The 22,924-nt window shown below is 36.8% G+C and overlaps 1 protein-coding gene across 1 annotated transcript; it reads right to left on the bottom strand.

Moving 5' to 3' along the window:
* Positions 1–303: 303 nt before the first annotated feature.
* Positions 304–17,758, bottom strand: unc119a2 (unc-119 lipid binding chaperone a2). The gene is made up of 5 exons (XM_028030427.1): positions 17,021–17,758; positions 4,216–4,329; positions 2,908–3,007; positions 2,623–2,795; positions 304–872 (listed from the first exon to the last, which is right to left on the bottom strand). Exons 1-5 carry the CDS (start codon positions 17,271–17,273, stop codon positions 760–762), a joined length of 753 nt encoding a protein of 250 aa, XP_027886228.1. The 5' UTR covers positions 17,274–17,758; the 3' UTR covers positions 304–759.
* Positions 17,759–22,924: the final 5,166 nt, after the last annotated feature.

Below are 22,924 nucleotides of genomic sequence, written 5' to 3'. Positions count from 1 at the left end.
CCGCATGATAAATTAAAACAAGCACATTAATTTCAATTTGAATTATTTATTGTTTTTCCATTTTTTCTCTTTCTAATAAAAATTGGATGATAAAAAGTTTTTTCAGTGGGTTACATTGGTGTCAGCTAGCTCTTTTTTTGAAGGACAATTTTATTTACAGAGACTTCGTAATTCATTTTAACTGTTGTTTCTGTTGTCTTTGTTTATTTATTTATTTTCTATTTTTAAGATGTTTTCCATTTCCAGTGATAAACGTTTATTGATCTTTGAGAATGTGTTCTTGCATTTTTATTCCCTTACTTGAAAATATTATCATTTATTGCAATAACTTCTGGAAAATTTATTTTGTGATGAAATCAGAAAAAAGTCAAGAGTTATGAATACTTTTACAAGGCTCTATGATTCCTACCATTATCTACCTGAATAAAAAAAATAGTTTCTATTATTATTTGAAAACTTTTTTTTTATGACGTGGCTAAAAACCATCTGAAATGTAAGCATCGCTTTTCTGCTGGTTTATTATGTTACAAACACACTTTGTGTCTGTGTCCATGTGTGTGTTTGTGTGTATGCAGCTTCTTACACACAAACACACTCTCAGATTATCACAAACCCATCTGCTGCTGAATGGAGTCGTCTCAACAGGAGAAAGACAAACAGAGCAAAAGAAAGACAGGAAGTTGAAGCCAACGCTGTCCTCTGGCTGTCCCACAGGTCGGTCCATTAAGCCACCTGTCTCCTGCGGCGAAGGCGCCGTCTCTATGTCCCGCCGTTGTATGAGTAGTCTGCCTTGTTGTGCATCACCAGCTTATTGTCCACAAAGTAGAAGCTGTCAGACTGCGTCTCGTAGGGGTGCAGGACCATCTCTCTGACTGTGGGTGGGTGCAGAATCAACACGTTAAAGCTCTAGTTTATAACCTAGATTTTAGTGATGAACTCTGACCTGAACCTTCAGAGCCACATAAAGACAGTTACAAAGTCAGCCTTCTTTCACCTGAAGAACATTTAGCAAAGTGGAAATTAAGACCATACAGTGTACCACCTCTAGAGTGCGCTGTTTTCCCTTAGTGATCACGGAAGTCTACTTTGTCATTTTTTGTTTGTTTGTTTGTTTTAAACTTTATTCTATGCACTCCAAATTACATTTAATGCTGGTTCACATTTGTGGAGTAATCTGGGAATAAAGACTCCAAAACTTATTTTGTGTCTAGTTTGACCTTAATTTCACCAAATCACAAACATCTCCATTATTACAGGACTAATCCTGTTTCTGAAACACTGACGTTGGCTTGTGATTCAGTTCTATTTCAAAATAAATAACACTTAGACTTATACAATCTGGACTGCATTATTCCACCTTATTAAGTCACATGTTTGGGATCTGTAATACAATTTTTGTTGTTTGTTAAAATAAATGAATGCTTTTAAATGTCGACCTAATTTAAAAACAATCCAGAACCAATTTAAAACCCACAGCAAAGGAAAAGACTGAACTAATTGTAAGAACGCAAATAGTTTTTTTTACAGCATTACCTAAATAGTTATATTTCGGCAAATATCTCTTCTTATTCATGTCTTTTGTATTTTTTCTAATAGTAAGTGCTTTGTCTCCGTTAGTGTGTCTATTATTTACTCTATTTTGTCTATTTTCTGTACATCACCTTAGCCAAATGTGACTTTTTAAAATGCTTCATAAATAAAAACATCTATATTTAAATGGATTTTGATTTCCCATAGTTCTTGATATAATCTGACCAAGTTCAGCTTTACGTTTTCACCCCAGAGTTACTTTCATTGACAAAATCCTCCCTGTTTTTTCACGTTAAATTTTTCCATTTTCAATGCTTAAGAAGGCATTACTTGCATAAACGGCGCTAATATTATAGATTTATACTGCAAAATGTCTTCCACTGTTTCTTTTACGGGAAAAACTTTCAACCTTTCCTCTGTCGCCCCCATGAGGTTGATGACGAAAATATTTTTAACTGAATGAACATATAAATGAACATAAATGCAGCTCTCTCATAATTCAACCAGCGGCCCGCTGTGTTTTTGAGTTAAAAAATGTTTAAAGTTGACAAAAAATGTGAAAATATCTCTTGATAATTATGCGTTACTGGAAGACTGGAAGATTAGTACCTGAACACCAATTATAAAGTATGGTGGCTGACAAGTGCAAACATGAAGCAAACGGCAAAATGAATTGTAAACACATGTAAAAAAAAAACAAAAACAAATACAATGGAAAAGCAATGCAAACAAAAAATGCTGCAATAACAGAAAATACAGGCAAAAACCTTTAAAAAATGCTGCAATCACAAACAAAATGCTACTTGTTTGCTGCTGGTTAAGCCGTTTGCATCTCTCAGCCACCATAATAAAGTCTTAAAAAATGCAGACATTAAAAAATAGTAAATAAACTATTTTTAGCCTGGTGGGGGTACCACTAAAGCCTGGTGGCCCGCCAGGCTTATCATACACTAGAGGAAACCCTGAAACTTCACTATCATTCTAAGCTTATTAACAAACTGATTTTGCAAAATGTTCAATCATCTTTGAAGCTTCCTTTACCCAGAGAGGTAGATAAATGTGTGCTGCTGTGTAATGTTTCAGCTGACTTACTGGTGTCCTCTGACAGAGGTGGGAATTCGTAGATGTGCTCACAGGTGTTCTTGCTGCTGGGCATACAGAAGCCAAACTCAAAGTCGAAACTCTTGAGCAGCTTCTCCCTGAAATAATGTCTCTCAATCATCCGGAAGTTTTCTATCGGCATGTCACCGACTGTAAACTCGACGCTGGATGGATGAAGAATAAGAAAAGATGAAAAGTTTATGAGCGATATAAACTACAACACAGTTTTTAGTTCAATCTACTGCAGACTGTAAATGCAGATTAATTTATACTCACGTGGCTCCAACCTGCCGCAGTCGGAGGAAAGCAGGGGTGAACTGGTAACGAACAAAACGGCCGGCGTTCAGGTCGATATCCCTCTTCTCTCCTGACTTATCTAAGATGAAAACCAGTTTCAAAATAAATAAAACTCTCACATTTAACATAGAAAAAATGTATGCTAAAAGTGCTCAAATACCAATAGCAACCAAAAAAAAAACATGCAATAGAAAGGTTTGATTTTCACATCCCCTGAAGCCTTTTTGTTTTTGTTTGCAACCACAAATTTCAAAAAGTCTTATTCAGACTTCGTGGACAGATGACATGCTTTCCAAATTTATGAAAAATAAAAGTCCTAAAAAGTGCTTTCCTCCATCTTGAGCTCAAATGTTTTGTGACCTATGATCACATTTTTTCCCCACATTTCCTTTATTTAGATCCATCCATTTCCCAACTCTCAGAAGTTTAAGTGTTAAAAGAAAATCATCCCCATAGAAACGGTTTTCTGGGTGATTTGCAATGTCAGTTTCCCTACCACTAAATTTTCTTCACTAACGAGTCTCTAGGCACTTCAAAAAACAGATTAGATTAAATACCGGAGAAATATGCTTACTAGGTTTTATTTAAGAACATCTGAGTAAATAACCACTTTGTCACAGGGACCAACACACCATTTTTAAATTTCGCAATACTTTCAAAACCATTTATACCAGGGGTCTCAAACTCCAGGCCTCGACGGCCGCAGTCCTGTAACTTTTAGATGTGCCTCTGCTGCACCACACCTGAACAGAATAATTAGGTCATTAAGGCTCTGGAGAACTGATCTACACAAGGAGGAGGTCATTAAGTCATTTCATTCCAGCGTTTTGTACCTGTGGCACATCTAAAAACTGCAGGACTGCGGCCCTCGAGGCCTGGAGTTTGAGACCCCTGATTTATACATTTCATTCCACCTCACAAAATGGCCACTACATACTGTTGCGTCATTAAAAAAAAATTCCTACAAAATACATAGAATTTCTGACAGGACAAAAGTAAAAAAAGATCAAGGGGTAAAACTACTTCTTCCTAGAAAATGAAGGGAAAATTTCCTATTTGTTAATCTCTGTCCAACTGAACACTATTATTGCTTTTATTTTTCTTTATTTTTCTGTGAAATACTATATTTTTCCAAAGTTTATAAACCGGACAAGTAAAAAGTACTATTATGTGCATTAGGGTAATGTCTCTGTAGCTAAATATATTTTTTAAACCCTGTTGTTTGTATACCACAGCTCTGATATTTGATTAACTAAAACAGCTCTCGTCAGCTGCTCAAGGACTCGCCTGTGGACGGAGGTTTGGTGATTTCAAACAGCACTGTGCTCGTCTCCATGTCTCTGATCTTGAACCTTGTGAAGTCGATGTTGAAAACATTCTCGTCTGGGCTGCAAAGATAATCTGCAGGAGGAAAACATAAAGAAGAAGAAGATGTTTAAAATAAGACCACAAAAAGGGAACAGTGCTGCATGCTAATTAAGATGTGAACTACTAATTTGCAAACAAACAGATGTAATACTTTATAAGAATTCACCAAAATCAATTATTTTTATCCAGTCAACATTCGTTAAAAACTTAAATATTTTCTTTTCTTTGTTTTATTGAATAATGTTGGCAGAATGTGTTGAGAAGGCCTTTCCAGACAGATACAACATCAGCACAAACACACCAGCAGCCAGAGAAAAAGCCAAGTGAGTTATTTTTATTCCTCTAATCCTCCCTGCCCTTACCAGGCAGTGTCACTGCTTATTAGAGTTCCCCAACAGAGCAGACACTTCCTGCTTTCTGTCTGATCCGACATCCATGCAGATGCTGCTGCTCTTCATGCCAATCACGTCAGAAGCCATGAAATATAAACATTTGAGAGGCTGGAGGTCACAGTGGACTGGCCTTCATCTGAGTAAAAGAGGGTCAGTTTGTGAGTAATTGTGTTTTTGTATGCCACATCCATCTATTGGTGCTGTGTCTGTTCATCCTTCTCATTGGATTGTGAGCTTTTTCGCAGTTTCTCTTTCTGGAAATGCTCAGTCTCCTCCAGCTATCTGCTGTGTCAGCTCATAAGAACCAACCACATCTGCCGGCGCAGAGAAACAGGAGGAAACAGCTTCAGAGGGATGATTTAACTGCTAATGATGGCAGCTCTGACCGGACAGTCAACCCACCAGCTGTCTTAAACTCCTGCTCAGTAACTCTTCCTTTATTTTAATGCTAACTCTGTCTTTTATTGTTTCCGAGCCAACAAAATTAGACTCCTAACATCTGACAACAAATTGCATCTCTCATATAATGGTTGTTTTTGATTGTGAGTTTGTTTGAAACACATTTTGAATTGCATTTATCCAGAGAATCTTCTTCTGCCGACAAAAGAACTTTGAGATGGGTGTGCATCGGAGTCGCCATAAACCAGGGGTGTCCAAATTGTGGCCCGGGGGCCATTTGTGTCCCACAATGTGATTTTGTGCGGCCCTCGGGCACAGTACAAAAATGGCAGCTCAAACTTGTAGGTCGATGCAGTTAAACAGATCTTACAGTGAAATGCTCAAAAAAGATACAGAGAAAGTCTTCTAAATATGGAAGGTACAACACAACGTACTGAATTAACTAAATTTCATAGTAAGCAGGATCACAAATGTTCAATGACTTTGTTGCACTTTTTCGTAAAATTTTAGTAAACTCCAATAAAAAGGAAACATTTTTGGAGAATGGGCGACCCATGTCCTGTTCTTGTTGCTAAGAGTACACACAAAAAACATTCATATATATATATATATATATATATATATATATATATATACAGTATATATATATATATATATATATATAATAGAAAAACCATCAACATGGTTGTTTGTTGTTGAGTGGGTAAAAATTGTTAGCTGGATAATTTTTGTCCCATGTGACAAAAAGTTTGCACCCCCCTCTGCCATACAAATAAACTTGATTGATTAAATAAGAAGTGGTTTGCTATGTTTTATTTTCTTTGAATTAGTTCATTAATGTTCCTACATTTTAAGAGTAAATGACCGAATGTGTTCGCTTATGGAAACCTTAGAGGACTATTGACAACATTCTCCAAAAGTTTTTTAATTTTCTCTACTGATGTAGCCCTGAAGATGAACTCAATCCTCAGTCCATGGATGCTGTCAACTCCTTTCCCTGCAGGGGGTAAACGCTCTTGAAGAAGAAGTAATTTATTCTGATGTCTGCTCTTCTGTCAGTCTGAATGCAGAGCTCAGCATTTCTAAACACATCAGCTCTGCATGCTGCAATCCATCCGCACCCTCTGGGTTTTCACACAGTTTTAGCAAAATTCAAACCAAGACAAACTGTTTTCGACATAAACAATTGTTGATGAGTACACCCCCCCCCCCAGTCTCTACGTTGTTGGCTCATTCTTCTGCTAAATTACTACTAATCATCGTCTCTGAGCCTCCTGATGAAATCCCCTAAAAGCAATAATGCTAAATTAGAGACAGCGAGTTTGTTCTGTGTGTGAGAATTTATGTGTGTGCTTATAAAGGTCAGTCTGAGCTGTTTACTGTAATTTACACAGTCTGTGTCTGTGACCTCGGATATGTTCCTCACACAGCCACCCAAGGACAACCTGCGGCTGAAAACCACTGAAGCAAGCTGCAGTTTTTCACCGTCTGCTCTCCTCTCTGGTGTGACAGCAAACAGCCACATACACGCCATGCTTTCACCAGGCCTCTCTGTGTTTTTGTGTTCAGGATTTGATTTCAAAGCATGCAGTCAACTGTGTGGTTGCTACAATTGAGTCGATTTATGACACTAATGTGACTATAAGCAGTCAGAAATGAGCTGCTGGGTGACACTCTGCTTCTGGAAACAGGAAGCTGGTTGGCAAACCACTTCTTCAATCAGGAATGATTCAGCTGCCACTCCAGACTGTTCAGCGTTACAACACGCCATTTTTCACACGCACATCTTATTCTATGCTGTTAATTATTATTTAGAGCAGCACAATATATCAAATATAAAACATTTTCAAGATGATAATCAGAAAGTTTGAATGCAGTATTTGGTTGGGTATAATATTTCAAGACAAAACTTGATAACACTTTATTTGAATGGGTGTGCATAAGACTGATGTGACACTGTCATGAAAGAGTCTTCATAAATATTTACGACTGCTGTCATGAAGCGGTAAATAATGTCACTATTAATGCAAAGTTGCACTAAAGGTTGCATTAAAAGTTCATTAAACGTGTCAACTTTGCTTTATTTGTTAAATAATGACACTTTCCATGCGATGTTCAATTAAAATTTGCATTAAAAGTGTCAGATTTGCATTAAAAGTGTCATTATTTACAGAAAGGCACTTAATGACAACCGTTGTAAACATTTATGAAGACTCCTTCATGTTTATGACAGGTGTTGTCAGTCTTATGCACACCCCTTCGTGTTACCAAAAAGGGACTACGACTACGGTGGCCGACAGGTGCAAATGCGCAGCAAAAGAGAAAACATGCAAACAAACAAAAAACACGCGCACAAATTAAATGCAGCAAGCAAAAAGCGAATGAAATGCAGCAAACAAAAAGAGAGACGCAAACAAAAAAGAAGACACCCCCGAATGAAATGCAGCAAACAAAAAAGAAGACACCCCCGAATGAAATGCAGCAAACAAAAAGTGTTGAAAACGGAAGTGCTCCAGACCACTAGGGGGAGTCAAAGAAAATAGTATTCATTTCTATGGGACCAGATGCAAGATTCAGAGAAAGAAATTTGAAAGAAAGTAAAGGTACGTATTACTATATTTCTTTTCAGATACGCCGTCTTTTATAATATTATAGAATAACAGAATAATTTATGGGTAGCGTGATAGACTTTGTGTCAGTCATACCGTTCTGGGCTCGGTCTCGACTCTTTGACTCCCCCTAGTGGTCTGGAGCACTTCCGTTTTCAACACTTTTTGTTTGCTGCATTTCATTCGGGGGTGTCTTCTTTTTTGTTTGCGTCTCTCTTTTTGTTTGCTGCATTTTATTCGCTTTTTGCTTGCTGCATTTAATTTGTGCGCGTGTTTTTTGTTTGTTTGCATGTTTTCTCTTTTGCTGCGCATTTGCACCTGTCGGCCACCGTATACGACCGTTTTACGTTTCCGTAAATTTAGAGCAAAAGTATAGCAGCCAAGTCAGTTTTTCTCAATCTGTGGTCCGTGGGCGCCCTCTAGCGGTCCGCCAGGTACTGCATGTAAACAGCCGTTTATTTTCCGTTACGTTAGCTCTTAGCGCGACGCTACTGTTAGCTTACAAGAGAATTGTGTTTATAAATAATAATGGATAAATGGCTTAAAACCGGGTCACCAAAAAGAAAGTCTGAAGATATCGGTGGAAAGTTTCTCAGGGTGAGTTGCAGGACTTTTGTTTTTGAACAATATTACGCCACAAAGCATGCAGCAGGAATGCAGGTCTAGCTACGGCTGTACTCAATGCGTTGTGTCGGTGACGTGTTTTCTTGCTTATAATCTATTCTTTCAAAATCTGCAAATAACCCAAAACGCCCTAGAGGACGTGTTCCTGGTTTTATTGTCTTGTGGCCAGTCACATTTATAAAACAGCGCCATCCTTCTCACCTTCGCAGGACCAAAGACAATCAGTTACGAGACTTGGCAACGTAATTTTTATAGTTTCCAGTTGAAATCTCTTAGATTAGATCTTAAGACAAAACTCACTTACAAGTAACTTTCCAGCAAGATATATGAGATTCTTAAAAAGTAAATAATTCCTCAATTTTGATGAAAAAGTTCTAGTTCCATTGGCAGATTATTTAACTTTTAACAAGACATTTTCCCCATGTTACAATTTAAAAAGTCTGTGAATGGAACTAGAACTTTTTCATTAATATTAAGCAATTATTGACTCTAAACAACTCCTACGTTTTTCTGAAAAGTATAACCTATGAGTTAGTTTTGTCTTATTTTAGTGCACTAAGATATTTCTGCTAGAAACTAGACCAATAATACTTGGTGAGATTTTGTGTTTTTGGAGTGCACACAGGACAAGCAATTTAAAAAGACCAATTAACGTAATAGTGAAGTTTTTGGACTATGGGAAGAAGTCGGAGTACCCAGGAAGAACCCAAACATGCACAGGGAGAACATACAGAAACGCCCCAAGCCAAAGAGAAAACAGCCATTTAGCTTTTACTTATGGAAATGTTCGACTATAAAGTTGCTCAATGCCACATTCATTTTAAAATAATTGTAATAAGTTAGTGTGCTCCTTCACTACAAACGGCAATCTAAACTCTAGATCCAGTTCAAATGTTGTTCCAGCAGCCAGTGAACGCTGGAGGAGCCTTCCAGGCACATGAAACCATATTAAGAGCTTATAAACTCAACGTGCCTGCTGGCAAAAATAACAGCTGACACTGATAATGGGATCTAGTTTAGTGTGTCCCAGTTCAGTCGTAGAATAGGTTCATCCGCCATTACTGGGAGTTTCTGCTGTTTATGGCACATTTTATGTGGCTAACTGCAGTTCTCATATTACATTATGGTTAATTGTTTAATCAGAAATCAAGGAACTTTCTTTTTGTAATTTTGGAATAAATCAGAGATTTTTCTTTATGAACATCTGGAAGGATTATTACGTTGAAAAACAAACAAAAGAAACACTACCAACGACATCCAGATGACTTGTAAACAATGAAGAAAGAGATTTTTGTCTTCCATTTCTTCTTTTTGTGCTGTCTCTATTTAAGGCCACTTCCTGAGTTGCTCTTTATAGAAACAAAACTCAACTTCTGCTTTAGGATGTGTGAATACATCACTTATTTAAAAAAACATGAAATTAAAAAAAGAGCATGTTTGGTTATATATAATTTTAAAAACATTAAATTCAAAAGATCAACAATGAAAGAGAAATATTGAATGTCTACTTGAAGAATCACAGTAGTTCTCTATTTTACCATCATGCAGTTATTTATATATACTCATATATTCAAAAAAGTCAAAAAATAACATGAGGCTGCATAACTAACAGCAGCTTTTCTATGATATTTACATTTCCAAATTCCACATTAAAATGTTTCCAGCTGTATTTTATGACACCTTAGTTGTATTTTATTGTTTTTTTCTTGCTAATCATGAAGCAACAAAGTGCTGAAGCAGCTGATTCAACAGTAAAGCACTTTGTCAATATTTTTGAATATATTTACATCTGTAACATTATTGCTGATCTGGACTGGATTATCCTGGGTTTTGAGTGATCAGTAATGCACCATTTTCTCAAAAGGCCAAAAAATACAAATTGGTTACAAACCAAATCCAGTTTAAAAACTTTGGATCTGGATTTAAACACAGAAGGAAAATTGGAGTTTCAAAATTCCAGAAAAGCACTTAGTTGGAAAAAAAGCAAGTTGTTACATAGCAAATAGGTGGAAATCTAAGTTTAAATCATTTTTAAAAGCTCACTAATTTTGAAAAAAAAGGGGTTATCTTTTTTACATAAAGGACATAAAGGACATAAAGTTTGAAATTTTAAGTGTTTTCTCTGTTAAATGTAAATTTTTTCATATTTTTTCAATCTTTTCAAGACTGTGTAGGAAAACTACATTGAGCAAATATGCAAGAACAGAGATGTGGGTAAAATGTTATTGCAGGGAGTAATTTATCTCTGCATCTAAACCTGGAAATTAAAACAAGCAAACAATAAAAGCAATCACTTTTATTGTTCTGACTTCTTCCAATATCACCTGAAGAGAATATGGCAACAAAGACACTCCAGGCATTTCGATAAGAGAAAGAAGGCACTTATGCAGCTCATGTGGACTAATCCGGTTTAGTTTCTTCAATGAAGGCAAATCCAGGTAATCAGCAGAGAGAGGGAGAGGTATGTAGGAGGGAGATGGAGGAGTGCAGCGTGGACGGTACCAGATGAAACCAGGACAAAAGACTCACTGCTTTGAGACGAACAAGGTTACATTTTAGAAAAAAAGTATCCCAAAAAGCCAAATTATGGGAATTTTACAGCTAATCTGGGTATCGGAGCAAAATAAACAATACTCTGGGGCTAAAATCTAATCTTATTTGTTGTGGGAAATTATTCAAATTAAACAGATTTTAACTTTCAATTACTGTATATCTGTTACCATTTCAGACAGTATGGGAGGGTCATTTGGTTATTAATAGTGAGAATATATACGGTGTTTGTATGTAAAACATCAGCTGGTGTGGGAATGTGATATTATGATTGTAAATGTTCTGCTTTGTTTGCGACACTAACACGGCTACTGGAGTTAATAAAAACAAATTTCCTCCGTCAAGATCCAGTTCTCATAGTTTGATTAATGTGTGATTTAGTAGAGTTCTGAACAGCATTGACTTATAATAAACTCCTTCCAATCCAAGTTGTATACAAAATGTTGCTTGAAATTAAAGAAATAAACTATGAATTAAGAGAGAAGGGTTTATTTTTAGAAAACCAAAGGCTGGGTCAAATATTTAAAACAACTTCAGTGAGAGGGATTCAGATGTGGAATAATTGTTGAGATGAGTTAAAACTGTTTTTCACTCTTAAAATTAAAGAAAATTATAAAAATCATCTGCTACACAAATAAAATCAGTTTAATCTCCCTCACCTCCCTTATTCCTTGCTACAATGCAGATAGAGTAGCCTGCTGTGAATGCTAATGCTAACTAGCGTAGCCACCGATAACAGCGAATAAATAGTCTTCCTGTAAACATAAGTTGTTTCTCTGCCTTTAGGGCATTTAGCAGTGAGTAAATGAGGATGATTGACAGCACTAAGACCCTCCTCCTGGCTCTGATTGGTTGTTTTTTATCAGTAGCAGAGCATTTCTTCAATAACAGTTCAGGGAGGAGGTGGAGAAGATCAATCTTTTCACATATTATCTGTCTCATAACAAACTATGACAGATAATCATAATTTGTAATGATTATGTTATAACAGCATGTCAAACTCATTCTAATTTTGGTCACTGAAACTCAATGTTTTGGACCAATTTTGAGAAAATTTGCAGATTTGTGAAAAACTGGAAGGACTTGTAATTTGAAGTCTAGAGGGCCACATAAAAAGTTACAGTGGGCCAGATTTGGCCCCCGGGCCTTGAGTTTGACACATGTGTTATAATGCAGCTTTAATGTTGTTCATTATTTATTTACCACACATCACATTCACCAACATTACTGAATAATGTATATTTTTATAAAATGACTCAACCCTAGTTTTAGGTACTTAATTGGCCACTCTAATTGCTTTTGGGAATTAATTTGGGGCTCACCCTGTCATTTGGAGACAGACTCCAGACCCTACAAAGATTAGGAAGCTAAAGAAAATGGACAGATGGACGCTTCGGCACAAAGAGGCGCCCCTGTTTAAGCCACTTTGTTCTGTCACAGTCAGCTGAACCCGTCCCACGACGATGGCGCTGCTTGAGCCAACCCGACAGGTATGTATACCGATTAACAAAAACTCTGCCTCAGCATGCAGTGATAATACTAATACCCTAACACTTTTTGTCTGTGATCTTTGGAAAACATCTGACAAATCAATTACAAGGAGAACAAGGTCTTTAAAAATATTCAAAGCTGGAAATGTAGAAGTAGGATGTATAGATGGACTGACAACATGCAAATTGGATGACATTGAGGTATCAGAAAATTGTCCTCTGCTCTATCTAGCTGTCATTTGTGTAATACATTTATTTTTATCTCAAAGGAAAACAACAAATATATCGCAAAAGACAAAAACAGCAGAACATCATCTTTCCATGATGTTCTGAGTTGGACAACTGATGCAACAGCTTTAAAATGGAAAGTGGAGTCAAAAATATTTGGATCAAACCATCTGCAAACCAGAAAGTCAATACCATCTGTGCAAAAATCCTAATTAATTCCTAAAACTTGACTTAATTAAACGGATCAGGTGGGAGATGCTTATGCAGAAGCTAAAAGCTTTTTCAGAACATGTTCAGTCAGAGACTTCTTCTGATTTGCTGTAATACAGACTGCTACAAGATATCTTTCCTGCCAACAGCCATCACTGTTTACAATAACTACAATAACATATAAGTTCCCTGTGGGACCAATAAAGTATTTTTGAATTTGAATTCAAAATGACACAAAATCTTACTAAGTGTTTTTGGTTTAGTTTCTAGTGCAAATATCTTATTTCACTTGGAATAAGATAAACATACCTTACAGGAGCTTGCTTTAAGTAAATTATTCCTTAATATTGATTTTTAGAAAGTACTAGCAGTGGCAGAATATTTCACTTATAACAAGGCATTTTTCCCATGTTGTAAGTGAAATAATCTACCAGTGGAAATAGTCAAAATTCAGGAATTATTTAATTAAAACCAGTTCCTATATCTTAGTAAAAAAAATTACATGTAGGTTTTGTCTTTATTCCAGTGTGCTAAGATATTTGGATGAGAAACGAGGCCAAAAATACTTGGTGAGATATTCAGGCTGAAACATTTCTGTGGTTTAGGATTGTTTTCTGTCCTCTCTCAGCTTCTCCAGTGCCATCGTGCCGCTTCAGAGAGGGACTCAATTTCAGCCACTTGAGGATTTGTGGCAGCAACAAAACAGACGCAGACAAAACAAGAGAGCGGCTTCAGCGGCTCCTCGGGAGAGAGCTCAGGTTTGCTGTCAAAGCGTGTGAGATGGGGGTCCGTCTCCGTTTCATCAGAGAGCCGCTCCGCTGTGAAACGGGGGGAGAAAACAGGAAGTGTGTGGGAGAACAGAGATGCATGCTCTGCTTGGCTGTAACCAGTAGGGAGATGCTTCACGTTGCTGTAGCGATTCAAGCGCGTATCCGCGTTGCTGTGGTGATTCTCACATGCCTCCTCTGGCTTCTAAGCGATGACGCCAGGAAAGTGACAGTTTATAAGACTAATACGCGTCCGGTTTAAATTTGATGGGTTCGCTTTACTCACAGCTGCTGTTTTAGTGACACTAGACAGCTTACAGAAGATACCAGACATTTTGGCTGTGAGTAAAGACGAGCTGAGTAAGCTGTGGTTATTATTAGAAAACTGCAAAACAACCGAAACACTGAGATTCTTTAAATCAAGACAAAAAACACACCTGAATAATAATAAATGGAATATTGACCAACATATTTGAAGATAGTACTCGAGAAGATGTAATATTTGTTATGGATTTCTCAATTACTTTTTATTTTTGTTTTTACCCTGTAAAGCTCTTTGAACTGCCTTGTTTCCAGAGGTGGGCAGAATACTCAAAAATTATACTCAGCTATAGTAATTCAACATATTTTTACTCAAGTAAAAGTAAAAAATACAGCAAAGTAAAAATACTCCTAAAAGTACATTTTTTCAACAATGTTACTCAAGTAAATGTAACTGGTTACTACCCAACTCTGCTTGTTGCTGAAATGACCGATAATATAAACAAACTTGGTTGATTGATTGATTGACTGCTAGAGTGGAACAAAGAGGATTAATCAGAAACTTATCCTCCTGCTTAGTCTGTAAATATGTGAAGAAATGAGAAGAAAAGATGACAAGACAAGAACTCCTTGTGTCATCTCTTACATGTACAATTATTTGATGAAAATGTTAAATTTCAATTAAAACGTCAGCAGTGTTATGGAGTTTAAACTTCCAACTGCCTTTTTAAAAAGGTGCAAGCAAGTCCAACAGTGTGTTTGTATGTTATAACACTCTGTAGCCAGGTTGTGTAAGCAGCCTTTAAATAGTCAAATGTCCTTCTGCCACCTGTTAGCTAACTTACATGTAGGTGTTCTCGTCTACATAAGAGCTTTCCGCCAACTTCCTTCAGATTTAACTGTGACATTATTAAAAAACCTAATTTATAAAATCAGATGAGTGAAAAGAGAAACCAGGATGAATAAGAATGTTTAAAATGTAAGTAGGTTGTCTGATGTAAAGGGAGAAGCTGATGGTAAATTCATTCATTCTTTCCAATTTTTAATTTCTATATTGTTTATGTTTTTGAAAAACAATACAATATAGTATTATTTAGCTGTCAAGTAGAAAAAGAGAAACATCAGATATTGTAATTTAACAAAGCAAGTCAGATAAAAAAAAAAAAAATTCAACATTACAGCCACGTAGGGCCCCCTGCAGGTCAGGAGGTCCAACGCACTTGAATTCTGAATTTGAATATTTAGGGTTTTTTATCTCCACTGTCACCACATGCTTGCTGTGGATGAAAAATTGCTGCAAAATTAATGACTGGATGGATTTGATCAGGCCTCTTTTTATTCCTCTTGTAGAATTCAAGCTCATTAAATAAAGTTACAATCACATTCAGTAGATTTTCTTGAGATTCTGTATAGGAAAAGCTGCACATTTTTGTAAAGTCAAAGAAAATTCAACATGGTTTTAGTTTTTTTAGCCAAAAAATAATCTGAAAAGTGTAGCGTGCATTTAACTGTATGTGTAATTTAATTTCAGCATAAATTCAACTGTTTAATAAAGGCCTCAGAGGTTAGTCAGAAACCATTAGTGAACAAATAGCATGATACAGAATAGGACCAACACAGAAGATTATAAAACAACAAGCTTTGAACATCTAATAGATTACTGATTAAGACAAACAAGAAAGACAAAGGAGCTCCTGTTGTTTGAAAATGCTCTTTGTGAAAGAAAACTAACAACAATATTAATTTCTACAATGTGCAGCACAATAATGCTAACCACAGCTTATTGCTCTAATCAAGTCTGATTAGTTCTTTGTTGTAATTGTGACTTATGGGAGAAGCTATGTGAAGCTCAATACATCCAAACAAATTGTATTGAAAATAAAAATAGATTGATCCGAGACAGGAAGTCAAGCCAGTTTCCCTGATCCTTGCTGTAAGACATGGGAGTGGCAGTATCATGCTGTGGGAAAACATTTCTTTACAGGGAAGCTCAGAGTATATATGGATGAAGGTCAATAAGATTAAATCAAAGAAAGAAAACCTGAGAGGCTGCAAAAGATTTGATCTGCACTATATATCCAATAACGACTCTTAACGCTTTATTTTATCCTCACATTTTTAGTGATTGAAATTAAAAAGTTTGCAGAAAATGTTGGTAATTAATCGTCAATATTGTCATTGGAATATCAGATAACAGCTTTGTGATTAAATGTCTTTCTATTGTGGAGTCCTAAATTACAAATACAGATTTATCAAGTTTCTCTTTGTAAATTTGCAAAACTTTAAGTTGGTCTCTCATAAAATCAAAGTTGTGTAGTAACAAGTATACGTTTACTTGACTAACTTTTTGGGGGAAAAAATTACTTTTAGGAATTTTGTTGTTTTTTTTTACTTTTATTTGAGTAATTTTATTATGAAGTATCTCTACTCTTACTTGAGTAAAATTTCTGGATTTTCTACCCACTAAAACAAACATATTTAAACTAAAAATACAAACACACAACCTGCAGTTTTTGCTAAAGTTTCATAAGTTTCTTTATTGAAAGAAACTAATTTGGAAAATGTTCTTTCGTCTGGTTTTGTTATTTATATGAATTATCGTAATTTTTGTCCTTAAAATACCAAAATATTAATTTAACTTTATATTTTGGTCTGTCTGGTAATATAATTTTTAAATATTAAATGATAAATTTTATCATTTGCTCAGTATTTGAGTAGACTTTTTACTTTTACTTCAGTAAAAATATGCTGAAGTAGTTCTACTCTTGCTAGAGTAAAATGTTTGTACTCAAGTAAAAAAAATGGCATAAAATGCAGATAATGTACACCGAGTTCTGTTACTGTAGCCTGATAAAAAATAAGCAGGTTAATTAACGGATTCTTTTTTAAAACACTCCATGCCTAAATAATGGTTACCTGTGTGATTATTACTCCTGTATTTTTGAACCCAACCATCTCCAGTGGGAGGTAACTTTCACTTCTACCTCAGCAGGTCATTTTTTGGTATAACATTCACAAAGTGGGTTTGATGTGAGTCAACAGAGCAGAGCAGGTTCAGTTTGAGGTATTTTCTCTTGTGATTCAACATGAATAAGAGGACACAACAATGACGTGATGCATGACTCATACGGGATCTGACACATTTCCAGCACCTTTGTCCTCCCTTCCCCGCGCACCAGCAGCCGTGAACTTACGCTCTGTGATCTTCTGCAAGCCCAGAACATCCTCCGGAGTGATCACCGTCCTCCCCAGCAGCTCCTCCTCCGTGGTCACCGGGACCTCCACCTCGGCCGAGTTGCAGCCTTTCTTCACTTTCATCACCGCCGTTTGCTTCGGGCTGCCGTTGCCGGTGCTGTCCGTGCCGCCGTCGGTGCCTCCGGTGGTTCTGGCTGGATTAGCGTTTGATGGGTCCTGGCTATTGCCTCTGCTGGTACAAGAATAGCTCATTCTCCTCCCTCCTTCCCCTCACCTCACGCAGGGTTTCCAAGATCTGCTAAACAGTTGCCTCCCGCTCTCCCTCCCTCCCTAAGCGAAGGTTGCAGAGTTGCTGCTTGTTATCCGGTCCTTAATTCAAATCCGCTCCGTCTTTATGAACCTCCGCTGTCGGGTTGCAGGTACGCGGCACCCCGGTCCTCCTGCGCGGTGCGGGCTGCCTCTGTTCCCGCTCCTTTGCGCAGCTGCTCTCCGTGAGGGGAGCGATGTTTGGGTCGTGTCAAGTGCAAGTAGACGTCTGAGGGAAATAATCTGCTGGGTTAGAAATTAGAAAAAGAGGCGGCAGATGGTTGCGGCCGTTAAGAAGAAAGAGGAGGAGGGGTGGGATGTTCAGCCGCGCAGAAAGCGGCTGGTGGATCTGCGCACCGTCTGCGCTGCAAGCCATCAGTGCGCACAGCAATAAACATGATGAATAACTCTTTGTGTCTGAGCTCCTAAAAACATTTGCATTGCGTGGATTGCTCTGGAGAAATAAAGGAGTCTCCTGTAATCCACACGATAAAACACAATGCGCCATTTTTTTTTACTTGATGTAAAAAGTAAATCTGGTGTTTGGGTCACCATATGTCATAATCTCTGGAAACTGGAGGGATTAAAACAGAATATTTGCTCATTTTAGCGAACTGGTGAGGCACTGGAACTGAAAAAGAGGGAGGACAACCCTTTGGACCCAGCATCAAAAAGGGACTCCATGTTGTCTCAAATATTCATTTCCTCTACAAAATGAATGTAAAAGAATAAAAACATACAAAATAAACATTAGAGATGGACAAAGTCCACAAAAATGTACTTAAGTAAGAGCAGCACTACTTTAACATATTTTACTTAAGTTAAAGTAAAAAGTAGCCATCCAAGAAATTACTTGAGTAAATTTTGGTATTTTAAGAACGAAAATGACAATAATTCATATAATAAACAAAAAAATAACAAATTCAGACAAGAGAAAATATTTATAAATCAGTTCCTTTCAATAAAAGTATAAAACTTTAACAGAAACTGCAGATATTTGACTTTATGTTTGGTTAAAACAGGCATGTTTTAACCAAACATGTTTGTTTTTCATTCAGTGGGTAAAGAATCCAGAAATTTTACTCAAGTAATAGTAGAGATACTTCATACTGAAATTACTCAAGTAAAAGAAAGAAGTACAGATTAGTACTGTACTTCTTACAGTACAGTACTTCTTAGTACTGTACTAAGAAGTAAAAGTACAGATTCTTAAAAGTTCATTTTTTCAAAAAGGCTACTCAAGTAAATGTAATTGAGTAAATGTTACTAGCTAAACGCAACTCTGATGAGCATACATTTAAAGTTTGGATGATTTTAGACAAAAGTTTTGAAAATATACTTCAAATGATTCACACTTCCTGCAGATTTAAATTAAAAGTAACTTTTATTAACAGGACTTGAAGTACTACTACAACTTTTAAGTAATCCTGCCAGAGTACTGACATTAATTTGATTGAGAATCTGTGGAAGTGGATAAAAATTAGCATGATGGTAAGAAGGCCTTCAAAAAATTGTTGTAATGCCAATGAGTTTTTCTTTGAGCGATTTATGTCTCATATATCAGAAACAAACGTTTTGGCTGAATGAAGAGAATTTTAAAATCACATTTATTTGCCTTTATGTGTCCAATATCAGATTGTTTTGTGACAGTCTGGACACCACAAATCAAATAAACTGTTTTTAAAATGTAAGAAAACAAAAACTTGTAACCTAAATCTGAATTGCCATGTCACATTTCATGTACCTTTTACATCAGAGTTTGTGAAAAACTCACATTTTTGCGCTGGCGGAAAAAGGAAGAGCAGTTGACAAAGCAAGTGTTGCAACATTGTGATAGCAGCTCTGATTATATCACTGTGGTTCAGAGTTGCATGTTTCAGTTGCTTCTCTTTATGCTGCTTACATGTGCGATAAGCTAATTACTGCGACATGCTATTTCTGGCTGATGGAGTCTGTCTTCCTAGAAAGACTCACTTCAGAGCCACAGACTGTTCACACTGGATGGCGTTAAAATATTTATGCAAACAACCAGGAGTAAAAAAAATGGATAAATACATTCTGAACAAGAAGAACACAAAGGCCCGTCTTATTTTTGTCAAATAACAAACAATAAGTGTGGAACTGAATTTAAGAAAGATGCTGTGCCATGATCTAAAACTGGACATTTATGATAAAAACTATTAAAAATGTCTCAATTAGAAAAACTCTGCATGGACCCAGGGTGGCATAATCAGACTAGGAGACACTTTTTTAAATTAGCCTGTATTGTTTTGCATTGCACTTTTCACTTAAAGAAGCAATACTATGTGTATTTTTTTGTTGTAAATTTTGTAATTTAACACCTTGAAATTGGGCCTCTCTCTTTAAAAGCTCCTGCTCTTTCTGAAACTCCACCTTCAGGAAGTCATCACAACATCGCTCCTCTGTTAACCCTTTAACAAAGTTTTTTTTACCAGCATTTTACTGAGAAGTAGCTGCTATAATGAACTCAGCAGATACGCAGTTCCACCAAGTGTTTGCTAATTGCTGCTGGCTAGTGTGAAGGATGGGGAGTCAGAAGCTTGGAAACTGCAGTTCTGAGGAGGAGCTGCGTCTTGGAGGCGGAGCTAGGCCCACCCAGGTCTTTTGCATAGTTGACTGGTTGCCATGGAGATTAAAGGATTTCTCAACTATGTGTGAAAGAATCAATGCAACACTCCAGGTTTGTTTTTGATGAGGACATAACATAACCTTGAATGAGTGAAATAATTTAAACACTGGTATTTACTTAGATTAGACGTCTGTAAAGAAGAAAATCATTTTGCACAGCACTTTATATGATCTTGTGTTGGACAGACACCACTGGATAAATTTCTTCAGCTGTGTTTGACTTGTGGCTGAAATCACACTCACTCTGAGTTTTACTCTGAGAAATATCTCAACAAGACATTTATTGTGACCATTAAGTTTCCTAATCTGACCCTCTGCTATAAATACACCTGCCCACCTCCTGGATGCTGAAGAATCCAATGCTTCAGTTCGTAAACTACCACCAGGTCTGTTCTCTTTAAAGGCCGCAGGAAATGATTCACCCCCATTTCACACTTAAGAAGCTGAATGACCTCTGATGCCCCGACAGAGACAACCTGCGTCAGAATAGCTCTTTACCATCCTGGCAGCGGTCGTTTAGAGCACCTTTAGATACTATTCAGTGGAAATATAAGCAAACTACATCCACTAGACACTGCCAAACAGAGTGGATTCACATTTTTATTAAAGTTGTTGGTATCAAAAATAAGAGATAGTTTACTTTTACGGTAAAAGCACCAGGGTGTGATATCATCACACTGCATATTGTGTAAAGAAAAAAATACTCTTTGTGACAGAGGGCAAGTCTTTGCAAGTTATTACAGTGTTTCTGAGTTGCTTTGGTGCATTTCTCACATCAGCATAAATTTTTGTACAACAGCTGGTGCATTTCTCAGAACAAAACCCAGCAGAAAACCTCTAACAGCGTGTCACTTCTTCAAAAGCAAATATTCATGTCAGTGAAACAGCCGGCAGTGTCCAGATATATAAATAATGAAGCCAAATAGTTTTGTCAGGTTTTCATTTTGACAGTCTAATCTCTGCAGTGTTTTCTAATGCGACAAAGTCAAATGATCAGGGCATTTTTAATTTCCACTGCAAATACTCTTTACGATTATAATTTATCCACAACGTTGTGCAAGAGCAAAGTACAAACCTGCCTAAAACAAACATAAGAAACACTCTTTGACAAATGGCAACAGGAATCAGTGAAATCAGTGAAACCTGAGAGAAATTGCTCAATCGAGAGACATTTTCAATCCAATTCAGTTGCCTGTATTGTCATTGTAGCATAAGCAGCAAAATTAAAAAAGTGTAATTTGGTCAGCAATGAAATTAAATAAGTAGTACAGACACATTAGTAACACAGATATTTTAGACAAACTTGTGAAAACTCGGTTGCAGTAATCAATACGACTAAAGGTAAGCGAATGGTTGAGTTTCTCTTGATCTTGCTGGGACTTTAGTCCTCTAATCCTGGAAACTTTCTTCAGGTGATAGAAGGCCGACTTTGTAACTGTCTTTCTGTGGAATATAGATGTTCAGGTCTAAAGCTCACAAAACAAAGTTTTAACGAAACTCTTGCTTTGTTTTTTTTGTTTTTTATTTTATGTAGCGTGTTTTTCAGGAGGTATTTTATTGTGGTGGCTCACTGTTTGAAGAAGACACCAAAGTTTTGTGTTGTAGATGGGATTTCTGTATTTTCACTCTGGCTGTTCGCTATATGGTCACTGTGGGCTCTTCACACGGGGCTGCTGAGTCTGCTCGTCCCTTTGTCACGTCTGAGCTGCTGCTATCATCAGCAGAAACACACACACATACATACATCAACCCCTGTCCTGCCTCTCGCTTCGACCCGCATAAATTCACTTTGATTGAAAAAAAAAGTCACATTTTGACATAAATTGTAAAAGCATAAGCGCTGCTCTCACTAATTGTGCGTCGGGCACGTTCAGATCATGACATGGACCGGCACGTAAACAGACATGTTCACACACACAGGCAGAGACGGGGAGTCTGGACAATGTGCTGACCTCAGGAAGCCATTCCTAAATGTTTATTGTTCAGGGCAGCAAGAAGAGAGACGAGGGTCAGCTCACCTACCAAACACTCGTTCTGCTTACACTGAACCACAGAAAACAAAGTCAACTTTTGAGGCTATTTCAAAAATAAATGCATTAAAAGTAGAAGTTTGTGGGTTTTTCCCTGATTTATTTGATGAAACAGAAAACAAAGTAAATCAATGTAACCTTGTGGCTGCCAGTGAAGCCTTTTGAGTCCCACTGCCCCGCTCTTCACAGGCAATTACTCAGTGGCACAAATTTCCCAAAAAGAGAAGCAAACATTTTCATTCATAAATCAGGATTTAAAAAACACATTCACCTCAGTTTCAATCAAGCTAGTTTGACAAAACCTCTTAATTTCATAATTTTTTGCCAATATAATCACAGTTTTTGACATTTCAAAGTCACTGACGATGTCTCTGAGCTGATTATTCAAAAACACATGTGGCTACTTTTAGCTAAAAAAAAGAGACAAGAGGAATCAAATTTTAAATAACCATAGACGGAACAATCTGACTAAATTGTTTATATTTTCGATTTAAAAAATCAGTTTAATGGTTTATCGAAGGCGTTGGGTTGCAAAAGCAGTCATACTGTTTCAGTTTTCCAACATTTTTGTCACAAAACATCATTTTATACATTTTATTAGGATTTTATTGGAAGTCTTTCAGAAGCATGGCATTCATTTGCATTAATCTCTGCTAAGTGTATAATTTCTAGAGGCACCTTTTCAGTCTTCATCAGTTTTGTACATCAAGAAACTTTAATTAAAATTTCTTCCTATATCATTTTGCTAAATTGTCTAAGCTCAAACCGATCAGATGGATCATATTTCACATCATTTTTGTACGTTTAGCATTGTTGTCTTCGTCACAGTCTAGTTTTCTACAGCTTCAAATTGTTTTGTCTTTTTCTTCTGAATTGCCTGACATTTATCTCCATCCATCGCCCTGCCTGCTGAAGAAA

Source organism: Xiphophorus couchianus, chromosome 11, assembly GCF_001444195.1.
Source record: "Xiphophorus couchianus chromosome 11, X_couchianus-1.0, whole genome shotgun sequence".
In the NCBI taxonomy this organism is placed as follows: domain Eukaryota; kingdom Metazoa; phylum Chordata; class Actinopteri; order Cyprinodontiformes; family Poeciliidae; genus Xiphophorus; species Xiphophorus couchianus.
This window is presented reverse-complemented; position numbering and strand designations above follow the sequence as displayed.